The sequence below is a fragment of the Miniopterus schreibersii genome, assembly GCF_964146895.1.
Source record: "Miniopterus schreibersii genome assembly, chromosome: 13".
NCBI lineage: Eukaryota > Metazoa > Chordata > Mammalia > Chiroptera > Miniopteridae > Miniopterus > Miniopterus schreibersii.
This window is the reverse complement of record NC_138113.1, coordinates 14,739,801-14,756,365: the sequence shown is the minus strand read 5'-3', so window position 1 is coordinate 14,756,365 and position 16,565 is coordinate 14,739,801. Positions and strand designations below refer to the sequence as shown.

The 16,565-nt window shown below is 39.0% G+C and overlaps 1 protein-coding gene across 1 annotated transcript in view; it reads right to left on the bottom strand.

Moving 5' to 3' along the window:
• Positions 1-16,565, bottom strand: part of TTC27 (tetratricopeptide repeat domain 27) — a 104,718-nt gene that overhangs the window by 55,599 nt on the left and 32,554 nt on the right. Inside the window, exons 9-10 of the mRNA XM_081156906.1 lie at positions 16,080-16,146; positions 445-558 (exon numbers count right to left, since the gene is read on the bottom strand). Of these exons, the coding sequence (XP_081013032.1) occupies positions 445-558; positions 16,080-16,146 (181 nt within the window). The remainder of the gene's footprint in view (positions 1-444; positions 559-16,079; positions 16,147-16,565) is intronic.

Genomic DNA, 16,565 nt, shown 5'->3' with positions numbered 1-16,565 from the left:
TCATGCCTATATAATGGGGCCTCCATAAAATATCTAAAACAAACGGGTTCAGGGAGCTTTCAGGTTGGTGAATGTACCCAAGTGCTGGGAATGTGCCACACCCTAAGGTACATAAGCACTTAAGCTCCTGTGCTAGGGACCCTTCTGGACCTCGTCCTATGTTCCTCCTCATCTAGTTGTTCATTCATATCCTTCATAATAAACCAGTAATAGTAAGTAAAACTCAGGGCACCCAGCTAATGCACAAAGGGAAGTAGAGAATTCCTTGGTGTGGAAGACCCACACATGTGGTATCAAATTTTAAAATCCACGCTCTAAATAATAACCAAGCATTTGAACAAAATGAAAGCCATCTGACCCTTTCAGATTCATAACATATATGTGTGCTTACTGACAGCAGTAAAGAGTTAGAAGAAAAACAAAAATTGCCATGTGAATTCCTACCTGTGTCTGCCTCATTGCCCGTTCCACTCGGCGTGTGCTTCCTCTCTCAAGTTTTGTCCGCAGGATCAAGGCTGATGTCTGAATGGCCCAGAACTTTGGTTGTGAAAGCAAACACTGATGGGAGAGAAAAAAAATAAACAAAATAAAGACGACAGAAAGAAGGGATAAGCTGGGTGATCCCATTCTGAATAGAACGAAATTAATTCTTCCAAAAATATCAGCATACAGCTGAATGCAGATTTGAAAATCTCAGTGGAAAATAACAAAACGTGTGCTTTCCAACAGTTTTCTGAAGAATGTGGTCATTGGAGCAGAGTCAGTACTTACCTAGTTGACTTATTCTATTGGATAAATCACTTTAAGAATGAAGCAGAATCTTCCCATACTATCAGGTCAGAATATTTCATACATAGTTCTTTTTATCTCACAGATTACAAATATGTGAGATAATAAACTACATAAAAATAAATGTAGAGGGAAAGGGGGAAGGGATAGTAAAGGGTGAAGGGAAACTGTTGAAGGGATAGCGGAAGAAGACGGGTAGACACAGAATACACAAAAAAGGGAGGAAGCTGCAAAGAACAGGGCCCTGCTGAAGCGTGTTTGTTCACTAATTCACTGCTCAGTGCCAGGCAGTGTGTACAAGGCCCCAGGGACAGGGTGGCAGACAGGTCCTGCCCATGAAGCTTACACTCCAATGCCATGTCTACTAGGTATTCCTATTCTTCCATAACTGACTCTGCAAACCAAAATACTTTTATCTCCTTGAAATACACTTTACAAGGTTAGTGCACAACCTTGTTAGCCTCCATTACTTAAATCTACAAGTAGAATGAATTTACCAACATAATAGGTGTACATGGCACTACGAAGGCCTAAAGGGTAAAATAGAAGACATTAAAAGCTAATTCTTTAAAATGTGTAACAATATTTGACAGGTTTTATTATAAAATATGATCTCAAGAATTTTCAAAAGAAAGAACATTTTTCATTCAGTAAATCTGCAAACTGATTCTACTACCCACAGTGGGTGGTGCCACTGTCCTTTCGCTCTCCACCTTATTTGAAGGACTGTCACCTGTAAGCTCCTGACATAGGAGACGGAGCACTCAGGACAGGGCTCTTCGGAACAATGGGTAAAGTCTCCAGGTCAGACAGAGCTTGACTGGAAGCCCAGCTCCACCAAGTGAGGTGATTAGCTGTGTGACCTGGGGAAGCTACTTGACCTCCCTGGTCTACTTTCCTTCTTTGTAAACAGGACTAGCCATGCCCATCTCTCACAGGGTTGTGAGGATTAAGAATGAATTGGTGACGTTTCACAAAGCCTCCCAGGTGCCCACACAAAGCACATGGGGCCCCTCCCAGATTTCTCTTCCTACAATACTTTCTCTCATCCTCAACAAAAATCATCATCCAGAGTGGGTACAGGTGATGGCACTTAAGTCTGATGGGGGATTCAGGACACACTACTCCCAAAATATGGCACCTTGGCATGTTGAAGATATATATATCTTTAAGCTAAAGCAGTTTCAGGAAGCAGAAGCAGGAAGATCCCTGTGACCCCGCCCCTGGCCTTCTCCCCTGAAACAGCTCATACAACCCTGACGTGAGAGGTGCCCTCTCTATAATGGGCAGAAAGGAACATCCCTACCTCTGAAGGCACATGGGCGCTGAGAAGAATGTCAGCCAACAGGTCTCACTAAGACGCCCCGTCTCCCACACTTCCCTCATGCTCTCGGATGGCTCGCACTCCCCCACAACTGCCCACTCTTCATCAAACCTCGCATAAAAATACTCAGGATTAATTGTTTCTTCGGGTCCTCATTTCTTTATGAGACTCCCATGTCACACAAAACCAATACTAAGTTAATTTGTGTGCTTTTCTCCTGTTAATCTGTCTTCGTCAGTGTGTTCAGACCCAGCCAGGGACCCTAAGAGGGTGGGAGAAAAATTTCCACCCTTCACCTCCCAATCGCACCAATTACTTTACCAACAATGTCAAAATCCACAGATTGGCTCAGGGCTTGCCCAAGTTAAGGCCTGGCTTTCAGAAGGTTTACACACCAAAGCGAGGAGAAATTATCCCCAGAAAAACAACCAAGTCAGACTGTTTTCTATGCTGGCACAAGAACAAGAGCTTGCCTGAGACTTTTATGTGGAGGTCAAGCAAAACATTCTCACTAAACACTAAAAGTAAAATGCAATCTGGCAAGTAGACATTTGAAAAGCTGTAAAGAAGGAGCTGACTGGATAACGATATCGCTGAAGAATGCATTTATCTTATATCCATTTGGCTGGGAGATAGAAAGACTTGGGAAAGGCTTTCTGAAGGGAGGTAACAGCAACTGGGCTATACTTCATACATTTTATAAAACACTGCTGCTCACAAGGTAAGAATCAATCACGATATAATAGGTAAAAAAAGAAAACTAAACAGGAGATAGATGCTATAATGCTAACCTTACTGACTTACAAAGAAAATTATATTATTTAAAATTTCCAGTCTAACAGTCCAGCAAGCAAACCCGATGGAGAGACCACCAACCCAACTACCTAAGCAGCAGGCCAGCCCCGCTGGCAAGGACTCAAGCTGTAATCTGTCCAGCTAGATGGGTGGAATTGATCCAGAGTCTCTAATGTGTCCCAACGAGGGTCGCTGCTTTAATTCCACTCAGTTTGGGACCTGAAAATGACCACTGCTGGCTCGGCCTCACCCTTGAGGTCTCGGCTTAAATGCCATCTCCTCAGAGAGGCTTTCTTCACCACCCCCCTAAGTGACTCCGTCTCTCCCCAGTGATTCTCTACGGCTGCATCCAGTTTGGAATATTATCCAGCTTCCTAAAGGAAGGAGGTTATGATACACACAGAAGACATTAATCTAAGTAAAATAAGCCAGACACAAAAGGACAAATACTTTTATATGATGGGACCTAGAAGAGTGAAACTCACAGAGACAAGAAGCAGAATGGTGGCTGCAGGGGCTGGGGGAAGGGGGAATGAGATGCTGCTCAATAGGCACAGAGTCCGTCCGGAGGGATAAAAGGTTCTGGAGATGGACGGTGCAATAATTGTACCTCAATGGGAATGTCCTGAATGCCACTGAACTGAACCCTTAAAAATTGTTAAAATGGTAGAATTTTATGTAATGTATATTTTACCATAATAAAAAAATAGCACATATGTATTACAAAATCATTACTGACCAAGCCCTTAAAAAGACAGAGCAACCTTAGTGTCAAGTTTAGTGTTGCTAAAACTTAAAACGGAAAACAGAAGGTGAAAATACAACTGTGCACAAACTTTCATTCTATTTTAAAGCCACTAATTTCTTGGATGTGACATCCTGTACATATATTCAACATCTTCTAAATTTCAGAATTTGTTTCCCAAAGGCTGGGTGATGTTAGTACATGCAAAGGTTCTGATATATTTCTAAGTCATTAAATTAGAGTGAACACTCTATTTTTAATCATCTCATCGATTTTTCCCAAAGAATACATTTTTAATAAGATATAAAATAGTGCATGTTTCTAATTATTATAATTTATCATTTACTTCCAATAATTCACTCATTTTCCAAAAATACTCTGTAAATTTCTGAATATTTTACTCTAGACTGGTCCTGAATAACAGAAATTATTAAAAGGTTGATAAATGGAGACTTGACTTCTTGCTCTGAGGGAAATACACAAACTACTTAATTGCAAAAGCCTATAGAAAGTGGGGTTTTTTAAAAAATATATATCTTTATTGATTTCAGAGAGAGGAAAGGAGAGGGAGAGAGAGAGAGAGAAACATCAATGATAAGAGAGTTATTGATCGAGCCCACAACCCAGGTATGTGCCCTGACTGGGAATCGAACCCCAATCACCTGGATCCTAGGCAGATGCTCAACCGCTGAACCACGCCAGGCCAGGCTAGAAAGCGGTTCTTAACCAGAATTCTATTCACCCACCCAGGGGAGCAAGCTGCCACCTTTCTGAAGGCACAAAGTACAAATCGCCCAAAATACAATTAAGCTGTGACCACTCCATGTGCAGTCCTCAACCTGCCGGAGCAGGGCTTAGCAACCTGCCCATGAGAAGCCATTGATGTTAGTTACCTTAAAGCCTAAAAATATTCCAATCCTGGTCAAAGTGCTTTACAAATATTAATGGTATCATTTGATTTAAAAAAGTGCTTGATATTAATATAGTCCAGTTTACCATTTTTTTGTTTTATGTTAGAGCTTTATTGTCCTGTTTGTCCAAAAGTCTCAAAAATGTCCTCCTATATTTTCCCTCTAAAAACTTTATAGTTTTCAATTGTACATTCTGGAATTGATTTTTGCATATATAGTATTATATAGGAGTTAAGATAGCTTTCTTCCAGATGGATTTAAACATCTAGTTTATCAAAAAACCTACCCTGTCCCCACTGTACTGCAGTGCCAACTTTGTCATAAGTCAGATGAACCATGCATGCATGAATCTGTTTCTGGACTCTCCATCTGTTCCGCTGATTGGCTTGTATTTCCTTATGTCAGAATGTCTTAATTCAGTGTTTCTCAAATTTTAAAGTACAAGAATAACCTAGAGAGAGTGTTAAAACATAGACTCCTTGGCCCCAGCCCCAGAGATTCTGATTCATTAGGGGTTGAGGTGGAACCAGAGAAATTGCATTTCTCACCAGTTCCCAGGTAATACTGAGGTTGCCAGTCCAAGAACCACCTTGGCACCTGAGCACCTTCTTAACTAATAGTTTCCTCACAGGGCTGTGACCTGGCAGTACTCCAGCTCTGTTCTTCAACTCTGCCATAGCTACTCTAGTCCTCTGCATTTCCATATGAATTTTAAAGTCAGTCTGAGTTCTACAAAACCAAAAGACAACAGTAACAACAAAAAAAACAAACTGCTAGAACTATGTTAGGGACTACATTGATTATGTAGGTTAATTTTAGGAGACTTGACATTTTAAAATATTGAGTCCTCCATGAACACAGCATATCACTTCAAGATATGTCACCTGAGCTGACTCCAGGACTCATACTGAAAAAGGAACTGTGATAATCTAACATCTGAGGAGACTGTTAACTGCTTGAAATGAAAAGGTCAGTGAATATGCTTTACCTTACACTAAAAAGAAAATTTTAATATTATGACACACCATATATGTGTGTGTGTGAGTGTATGATTTAATTTAGCTAACAATTTCTGACTATATCCAACATAACTCACATTCCCAGAAAAGTAACAAAGAAAATTTTGTAACACCATCAAAGAAGATCTGGAGTGTTGTTTCTATTAAAAACAAATTTCCTTTTCATTCTTATCACTGTACATTTCACAGAATCTTCTTCTAGAGGTCAGTCGGGTCCTGTATATGACAGCCAGCCAGTCTGCCCCTTTAAACATGAAGGAGCTTTCAGATAGCTGCTTTTCCACACATAAATCAAAGCCAGCTCAGGGCTCTCCTTGTGGGTCCATGATTCTATAGCTATTACTCTAAAGCCAAATTGGATGATGCCCACCCAGGTCAGGCTAACCTTACAAAGCAAGGAACAAAGAAATGCTATAAAGAGCAGAACCACTCCCTCTCTTAATAATCTTAAAGAGCATTTCTTGTTCAAATCAGGACCAAATGATAGTAAGTTTCAATTCTAGATTGAGTCTGTAAGTTATTCCCCGTGAAGTAGACTGGCACTCCAAATTCCCCATCCTTGTTCTATAGACCATTTAAAATCCGTCTCAAATCTATTTTCCCCAAGACTCATTATTGCCCCAAACAAATCTCCTAACTCAGCTCACTGAACCCAGTGTAGCTCACTCCTCCCCATGCCCTTCACTCCTGCTATCACTCCATCTAAACCCCACCTGTCTTTCAAGGCCTGACTCAAATCCCCGCTTAGCGAACAAAGCCTCCTTTGACTGCTCTGTCCCAAATAGGTTCTCCTTTTATGAACGGTTAAGGGACTTATTTACCTGTGTTACCAATTTGTAGTTTAAACTGCCTGATACTGCTCATTATGTTATAATAAGCTTATCTAATCTTGGCTAAATTAAAAATTCCATAAAGGTGAGTCCTGTTTTATAGCTTTACTTTTCCCACCATATCTAGTAGCATGTGTGACAAATCCCGAGATTCTGGACCTCCTTGCTAGTACAATGCTTTCAGAGCTCTTTTCTATGTTCTGCAAATTTTCATACAGAAAATCATGCTGAGAGATCATGCTGCTGGTCACTTGGCTGCCTCAAAAAGGCATATCTTCTGGGCGCTGGAGATGCCAGTTCATCGGCACTGCCAGAGGCACCACTGTCATGAAAAGCAGACCTTATTAAAACATATGTTATTTTCAAACTGAAGTTTCATACTTTAACACCATGTTAATTCATAACGTCAAAAGGCTGAGAGCTTTCGCTTTGATGACAGCCAAAGGCAGACGTACACAGCCATGAGTCTGAACAAGACGCCTTACTATTAAATGTACTGCCAGCTGACATAAGTCCGATGCAGCTCTCCTGTTTGCGGACCGCAGCCCCACTAAAGGCTTTCTCCTTTACCTGGCATGACCGCTCTCCATCATCACTGACTCTGCTTCTCGTCAGCCTGATGAAACACAGTAAGGTTCACTTTCAAAGTAAAATGTGTGCCATGAAATCAGTACTTTTTAATCTTTAAAGTGGCTTATCAAATAACATTTAAATGATCTTGCTATCGCTCAAAATAGTTTTTAATTTTATTTTTATTATCTGATATACAGAGAAGATTAAAAGTAATTAAAACCTAAATGATAAGGTATAACAAAAAAAAAACCTGTCAATATGGGACTGTTTTTTTGAAACTTACCATTACATTTATAAAATTCATTTGTGTTGTTGTTTCTAGCTATAGTTCATTTATTCTCATTTCGCTGTTGTATAAAGTGTGACACAAGACACTTTATCCATTCTCCTGTCAACAAGCATTTAGCTTGCTTCTAGTTTGTTTGCCATTACAAAACATTGCTGGTATTAAACATTCTTGTCCGTGTCTTCTGATGCAGGTGCAAGAGTTTCTTAGGCATACTCCAAAGACTGGAATTTCTGGGATACCTGTTATACACAACTTGGTGTTTTACATCTCTCTGGTATGGATAAGAATGGATTACATTTTTTTTCAATCTGCTTTTTAATTTCAAATTATTTCTAGACGTTATATTTTCTCTCCCGAATCATAAAAGTCTAATGATAGAAGTTGTTCGGCTACCTTTGTAATTATATCTTTTTTTCTTTAAATGTTCTATACATAGCTGTTCTATAGTATGAATCAGAAAACTGCAACTTGTCCTTTAGTCTATTAATTGTATCTTTGACTCAATCATAGTGGCTTGTCTTCTCTTCTGTTTGCTGACCTTTAATTGTGAGTTCACTGCTCTATTTTAACTTGGGATTAGAGATGTTTTCTTCCAGAGACTGGTTTCTGCTGCCACAGCCAGGCAGCGCCATGATTTAGGATCACTTCATCATCCTGAGGGCCTTGGCACAGTGGGAGGTTCTGAAAGTGAGATTATTTCAGGTAACTCCACCCTTCCAGCTGCCTGCCAAGGTCCCAGCTTCCTGACTCTCATTTCTGGCCCCGACCCTAGCTGCTAATTTCTCTGTGTGTCTGTGCATACATCTGTGTACTCAAGTCAGGTGGGAAGACTCCTTGGATACCTCTTCCACCTCTTGGGAGACCTGCAATGTCTTAACGAGTGTACTTTCCAGGGGTCAGTTGTTCTGCAGCTGGTGGACCTCAGAGCACCTTCTCTGCCATAGTGGCAGAAGTGGAAGGCTCTGGTCTCTGGTCCTTGAGTCCCCTGTCTTTCTTTTCATCTAAGACATTAGGTTTATTTCCTAACTCCTCCCCATTTCCTTTGCTCCTAAAGACAATATGGGGCAAGACACAAGGTTGAAACCTAGTAAGAGACAAAGGCAGATTGACAGACATTTAATGGTGGCCTGAGCACGTCCCAGATAACCTGCTTATATCTTCAACGCAAAATTAGAATGATTATCCAGCCATGAGGCAATGATGGGCTTTCTAATTTTCTACATAGTTTTGTGCCAGAAGTTTCTTTCTTTAACTTTTTACTTTCAAATTTATTTTTTCTTTCAGAAAAATTGGGAGAGTAATACAAAAAAACCCCTGTATATACACCCTTTACCCATCTGTTAACATTTTACCATACAACCAACCAGTAGCTTCATCTCCAGGCCTGATACAGATTCTACTAAAAATGTCATTTGTAAATTTAAAATAATTAAATTCTACTAACTAGCTATTTTTATATCCATTAACACAAGACATTGTTTGAAATCTTATATTAATACCTCACTTTATTTTAGATGTCAATTACCTATATTATTGTATACAGTTTCCTGACCTACGAACTCGTACGATTTTACACTCGTCTTGGCTACTCTTCTGTTTGTTGTGTATGTTGACTCTTAGCCATGAGGGAGAAAAATTCAACAAAAATTTTTAAATTGACAACCTGGTTCATGCTAAGGGTCAAAAGTAATCCACCTAGAGCTCTATACAGCATATTCCGCCACTTAAATTATGGAGTTTCTTTTGAACACAGGTTTCCAAAAATATTTGGGAAAAACTAGCCTGATTTTGCTCTTAAAAGGGAGTATGCTTCATGCTGAATGTTCCTATTGGGAATTTGTTCTCCTCTGCATTCTTTCCACTTAACACAGTAGTCAGGCTTCGTGGTTGTGCTGTCCTTCTGAAACTAATGATGAGGACACCCAAAACTATGTAATAAACTAATCAATCTTACATATGAGCTCTAAATAATATGTATGCATTTCAGCCTTTAGGATATTCCTAGTGACTTTATTAAAATATAAGACAGATACAATAAAACAAAACCATATTTAGGGTAGTGTTTGAACTCTTGACAAATGTATACACCTATGTAACCACCATGAAATCAAGGTATACAAAATTTCCATCAACCAGAAAGTTCCCTTGCACCCCTCTGCAATGAATATGTGACCTATGTTCTAGCATTATGATTTATTTTTGCCTGTTTTAGAATTCCAATAAATGGAATTACATGATCTGTCTTCTTTAACTCAAAATCATGTTTTTCAGATTCACCCACACTGTTACATGTATCAGCACTTCATTTCTTTTTACTGCTGAGAATTATTTCTTTAGATGGATATAAAGCAGTTTATCATTTACTTGCTGATGGACATTTGGGCTATTTCCAGATTTAAACTATTATGGATTGAACAGCTGTGAACAATGGTAGATTTGTCTGATAGATAAATACCTAGAGGTAGAACTGATGATTAGCTGTATGAGAAAATGCCAAACTGTGTTCCAAAGTGGTTGTACCATTTTACATTACATCTGCAATGTATGAGAGTTCCAACTACCTCACATGGTATTATAAGTCTTTAAAGTGGGATCTTGTTGTGGTTTTAATTTGCATTTTCCCAGTGACTAATGCTGTTAAGCATTTTTCATGTCCTTATTGGTCATTCCTATATCTTTGGTGGAGTGTCTGTTCAAATTATTTGTCCATTTCTAATTGGTGTGTTTGTCCTATTATTACTGAGTTGGAAAGAGTATTTATTCTGGATACAAGTTCTTTACAAGATATATGTACTGTGAATATATTCTCCCAGTCTGTGTCTTGTCTTTTTATTTTAATAATAATGTCCTTCAAAGAGCAGAAGGTTTTAATTTTAATGAAGTCTAATTTATCTTTTTATCCAATTTTTCTTTTATGGTTCATGAACTTAAAGAGTCCTAGTTAAAATTGCTCATTACCCCAATGTTACAATTTTACTTTAAGGAAACATACGAAGATTGTTGTAACATTGGGGTCAATGACTTAGGTTAAAGATTGTCTTTGTATACATAAATTTCCTTTTTGATTTTTTCATTGATCCACCAACTAAGTCTGTTGTTTAATTATTTGGTTTCTAAATATGTCAAGATTTTATAGATATCTAATAGTTATTTATGTGAAATTTAATTCTGTTGTAGAAAGGGAATATATTCCTTATGATGTTAATTTTTTATCCATTGAGACTTGTTTTATTGGCCCAGCATATGTCTTGCTGAACATACCATGTATACCTGCAAATAAACATATTCAAGTAACAACTGACCCTCCATATCCAGGGGTTCCACATCTGTGAATTTGACTAACCATGAATGGAAAATATTCTTTAAAAAATGTTATCTTGCCCGGCCGGGTGTGGCTCAGTGGTTGACCATCGACCTAGGATCCAGGAGATCAAAGTTCGATTCCCGTCAGGGCACATGCCCAGGTTGTGGGCTCGATCCCCAGCAGGGGTCATGCAGGAGGCAGCCGATCAATGACTCTCTCATCATTGATGTTTCTTATCTCTCTCTCTCCCCCTCTCCTTTCTTCTCTCTGAAATCAATAAAGATATATTTAAAAATAAAAAATGTTATGTTGTTGCTGACTTATACTATGTACTTAGGCCTGTAAGGGTTGTGTCTGTACTGAACATTTTCAGACTATTTTTCCTGTTATTACTCCCTAAACAATACAGAATAACTACTACTTCCACAGCATTTATATTGTTAGGCATTATAAGTAATCTGGAAATGATTTAAAGTATGTAAGAGGATGTGTGCAAGTTACATGAAAATACTATTTTATTTTATATAAAGGACTTGAGCATCTGCGGATTTTGGTGTCCATGAAGGATCCTGGAACCAATCCCTGGCAGATACCTAGGGATGACTGTATTATGAATGCACTGCTCTATAAATACCAATTAGGTCAAGCTGGCTGATAGTATTATCCAAATTATCTACGTATTTACTCACTGTTTTTGTCTACTTGTTCTATCAATCGCTGAGAGGAGTGTTAAAATCTCCAACTATGACTGTGACATTGTCTATTTCTCACTTTCATTCTGTCAATTTTTGCTTCATGTTATGTGTAGCTATTATTTGGCACATACCTATTTATGATTGTTATGTCTTCCTGGTAAATTTTCTCTCTCTTTTTTTTAATCCTTACTTGAGCATGCCTTTATTGATTTGAGAGAGAGAGGAAAAAAGAAGGGAGGAGAGAGAGAAATATCAATCAGTTGCCTCTCGTATGCACCCGATCAGGGGTCGAACCCGCAACCTGGGTATGTGCGCTGACTGGGAATCGAACCCAAGACCCTTTGGTCCTGAAATAGGATATGTACAAGTAACTCAGTTCAACTCCAGTCAAAAAATTTTTATTAAGCCTCTGCTTAGTAACAGTTAACCTACAAACTGATACAAGAAATAAAATATACCCATCTCCTGCTTTTTTAAAAGTGAGCAAGTTATAACCCAGAGGTAGCTACAAAGATCATTATCAATAAATACCTATTAAATTAAAATGTGCAGAGTAACATTTTGGAAGACAAGTATTCAAACCACAAGGAAAATCATAATTCTGAGCTATCCTGCATAATTCAGAACATGCCATCATGTAATGCTCACACAAACTATCAGAAGTGTTGTGGCTATCTCACAAAGTTCTATCACCTATCTTAAAAAATTAAAATTAAGAAATGAGTATGTTCTAGAAAGAAAAAAAAGGTGATCATTTTAATCTGTAAAAGTGATTAGCAAACTATTTTATGTTCATTAAGTAAATATTTATTAAATAGCTTTAAAGTTAATAGCAGAAAGAGAAAATATATACAATATAATGTGTAACTTCCAGAGGACTTTTCCTTTTTTCGTTTCCAGGGACCTCGGGATTTCAGGCAGACAGTCAGAAGGCAGGCTGCCAATATCAATTCACACTTAAGCAAAACTTCAGCCAATTAAAACTAAAACACCTGTCTGAATTAACAAAATTGTTCTCATTTCCAACAATGAGAGGAAATGAAAAGCATTACTGAATGTCACTGACATGGCTCATCTGAAAGGAAATAAGGTAGATAACATAGCTAATTTTAAATTATCAAGCCAATATGACATAAAGGCTCTCTAAGACAGACCGGGTTATTTTTGCTATGACTTACTCAGTTTTCCTGAAATGTGCGAATATAATATCTCAGGAAAAGCACTACATAATGACAACTTAAAAAAGTAAAGTATTCCTTTTAGGACAAGCTTCTGACATTGCTGAATTAAAACATTTTCCCAACACATCGCACATATATTTCAACATGCTGCACCAACATGAAACACTGGCAAAAATTTCTCCAAAAAAAGAGACTACACCATCATTTTAATAAACTTCAGTACAGGTCATTAAAACTGAATGAAACTCAGGACCAATAGGTCATTCATTTATTCAATAAATATGTACCAAATGCCCAAAAACCCCGGTCTATCCCTCCAATGCTTACAAGTCTCTGGTGGGAGTATTAAGACTTGTGTTATACTTGCTCTTCTATCAGCAAAGGCATAATGTCAACGGTTCACAACCCCAGTCCCCAACCACCAACGCTGCTGCAGGGCAGGGAAATGGATGCCCAGCGAGAAAGGGGATGCTGCTTCTTTCCTCTCTGCTCCCTTCTCTCCCACAGCTATGGCCAATTCCAAACAGAAATGCTCCCCTCCAATAGCCCGGCCCTTCGCTGGAAGTGGCGGGTGCCTCTACCCCCCCCCCCAAGTCCTTCCACACCCATCCTGTAATCTGATCCTGAAACAGCGCCGAGGGAGGAGCAGGTGGCTCCTCCCGCCCTCGTACACCAGAGAAGAGGAACCGCGTAGTTCTCCTTCCCACTGGGTACGGATGCGCTAGGTAGTACAGTGGGTTAAAGCAGTGCTACCTAAAGTCCAAACTAAGTGGCCTAATGCAGCACCAAGCTGTGGGGCAGAAATAAATCCCATTGCAAGATTTTGGATATAGAATGGGGCAAAAGTCGGTTTACAGTTGTGAGTACTCAAAACACAGGGCTTATTCTTGTATTATTATTAATTATTGTATTATTTTTCATAGGAAAACTGTAAACCCACTTCATTTCATTCACTCCCTTCTTCTGCATACATTTATTAAGCAACAGCTATGAGTAAAGCCCTGAAGCACTGTACCAGGCTTCGCAGAAGACCCAGAGAAGAACGGAGCCCAGTTCCTACAGCTAACAGTTTATAGTCTTATGGGGAAGATAGGGCATATACATAAATAGTTATAATATAAGCCCAAATATGACTCTTGTTAAAAGAGAAGCACAGACAAAAGTTCAAGAGTTCAGAAGTGGGGTAGCACCGAAATGTATTCCCTCTTGCCTTAAATACTCTTTTGCAGTTATAAATAATAGGCTATAAATAAAGGATACTTATATATAGGATATATAGTTATACAAGATATCAATGTCACTGAAATTCTTCATTAACTCCAGGAGTCACTTCTCATTCATCTTATTATCTGGTTCAGTATCATGTACAAAGAAGGGATAAGGGGAAGGAAGAGTTGACGAGGGCTGATCTGGGTTTTTCTGTATTCTGTATGCTTCCTTTGGGGTTAAAGAAAGCATGGGGTGGTAAAGAGCCCAAAGTGTGCACGGGACTCCTAAAAGCCTTCCTCACATAAAAGTTCCTCACCCCACTTCTTCCAATTAAAGATTTCCTTGGGATTCACAAACTCATCTCTTTAGAGGAAGTGGCCTAGCACTAAGCTCACTGTGACAAACAGCTTTCCCCCTAACGGAGATCAGCCCTCCGTCAGTTCTGATTTGGAAAAGAGCTGGAGGAGCAGAGAGAGCAAAAAAATTTATGTACGACAGAGCCCTTGGGGAAAAGTATGAAGCCTGAATTTATGACCTTCACTGAGAGCCAGGAGGGATGAGTTAATGAGCAGCAGAAGTTATCGGAGTTGATTCCTTCAGAAGTGCCTCACAATTCAGAGGAACAACAATGGGGAAAGAAATAATAATAATAAAGAATCAGAGAAGAAGTAGAAAAAGGTTGAAATGAGAATAAATATACCCCCACCCACAGGAAAAGCTAAAAAAGTAACTGTTTGCATGGAAATAGAGTATTTTAGTGTCTTTTCAGGATAACTGTGGACAATATATATACCACAATAAAGTGCTTACGGACCCAGACTCGAGGGGATGTTGCTACCAGCCATTCCCCCCACAAGAGGCCACAGGAACACTTCCTATCATATGCTACATCCTGTTTACCTCAAAGAATCCCAAGTGTCCCAGTCATCATTTATCATCTGGACACTTGTCCCCATCCAGCTCAGCACTGCTCCAGAGCCCTGCATCCTTCCCTGTGCCTCACCTCACGCAGACCCGAGTTCAATGTCACCTTCCCACTGCAGCTTCCCACCACCATGTCTAACACCGAAGTCCCTGTCCCATGCTTATTCCCCACCCTGCTTTATATTTCTCCTGTGCACTTCTATTAAATATGTATTTCTCTCTTTGTCTACTGTGTATTTCCCCCACAAGGATGTAAATTGATGTAAACTCCAACAAGGAAAAGAGTGTTTTCTACTGTATCCCCGATGACTAGCACAATGCCTAGTACATATTAAGTATTCAATAGGTATTAGCTGCATAAATAAATGGCAAGTACATTTTTAATGTATCTTTTTAGAAACGTTTGTAACATTTTACTTATCAAATTCCTGATAGCATATGTAACGAATGAAAACATTTTTACATAGTAACCTCAACACAGACGTGCTATAATGATGAACACCCAAGATTTCTAACAAGGGGGGAAATAAAAGGCACCCAGAGGATCAAAAGATTAGCATCCAACCAGTTCCAAAACCACGGGCAGAAAATAGTAACTTGCAAAATTTATATGACAGTACAAAGTGAGTTTTTCTACCAGATAAAAATATTTTTTGCCTTATCTGAGAAATAACAAAGAAATAAAACACCAGAATTCTAACCTGGTACAAAAATGCCTTTGGAAAAAATTATGTATCTTAAGCCACTTGTGTTCAGCAAAGACGTGTGTATCTTCGTTTTCTCCCTAAAGCTGAAAGGATGCTGACGAGCTCTTCATATTCTTGAAAAGCCTTCTTTGCTCTGAACTTTTAAACATCTCTGACTCTCTCCTTCCCACTGCCGATTTTCTCCAGCTGTGACATTTATCAGCTTTATTTCCTCTTACCCCATTCCCTCTTCCATTCTCTGGAATGACTACCCAGATACTCCACTGAAACTGTCCTTAGAGATAAGTGACGCATGCCAATTATCAAAGCCCACAGCCTTTCTCCTGACACAACTCCCTCCGCAGCCTCTATAGCCCACGCTCTCCAGGTTTGGCTCCCGGCTCCCTGAAGGCCTCTACTCATCACATCCCTGTAGGCACCACCCTTGCTCTTACAGAGGAGTTTATGCTAGAGTGGCCGCAGAGTGAGGATTCAAACGTTTGCTCCATCACTTCATTTATTCGATCAGCATTTACTGAGCACCTGTTCTGTGTTATGCTCCGGGAACAAACAAGGAACAAGAAATAATGGGTCATTGCCCTAAAAGCCAAGCAAGAACAAAGAAAAATACTTATGTCTAAATCAGCAGCAAGACAGATGCAGTTTGGAAACTAAAATGATGAGTTTTTGTTCCCTTTCCTTAAGTGGCAGCGTTTCAACGTGAGCACCTGAGGCAAGAATATACCCGAGGCAAAATATCAACAAGGAAAAAAATGAAACTGGAGAGAAAGGGGATACGACTCACCGAAGTAAATGCCAGCAGCTCCTCTTCGGTTAACTTATGTACTGGGTTATTCTTTTGCAAATTGGTGCTTTAAATTTAAAAAAGGCAAATTACTTCTAAAATGTATGTTGTATCTAATGAAATATAATTTTTGAAAGGCAAAGTAAACTTATTTCATATACTTGAAAACACATATTTTAATATTACCATATTATATACAAGTGTAACATGAGCCTGCCAAAGATAAGTACAGAAACTAGTAAAAATACTGACAAAATGTGGTTGGTGTACTAAATGTCAACATAATTTATTTTACTAGGAAAAAAGAAACTGAGGGAAAGTCTACAAAATAAGTGGCTTTTGAGTTTCCAAAGTGTTAATATCACAGAAGTCAAGCAAAACTGAGCAACTCTTCCAGACTGACAGAAACTAAGGAGAAATGACAGCTAACAGCAATACATCTTCCAGGCTGGCTCCTGTGTACAAGGGAGGTTTCCGGGACCCTGG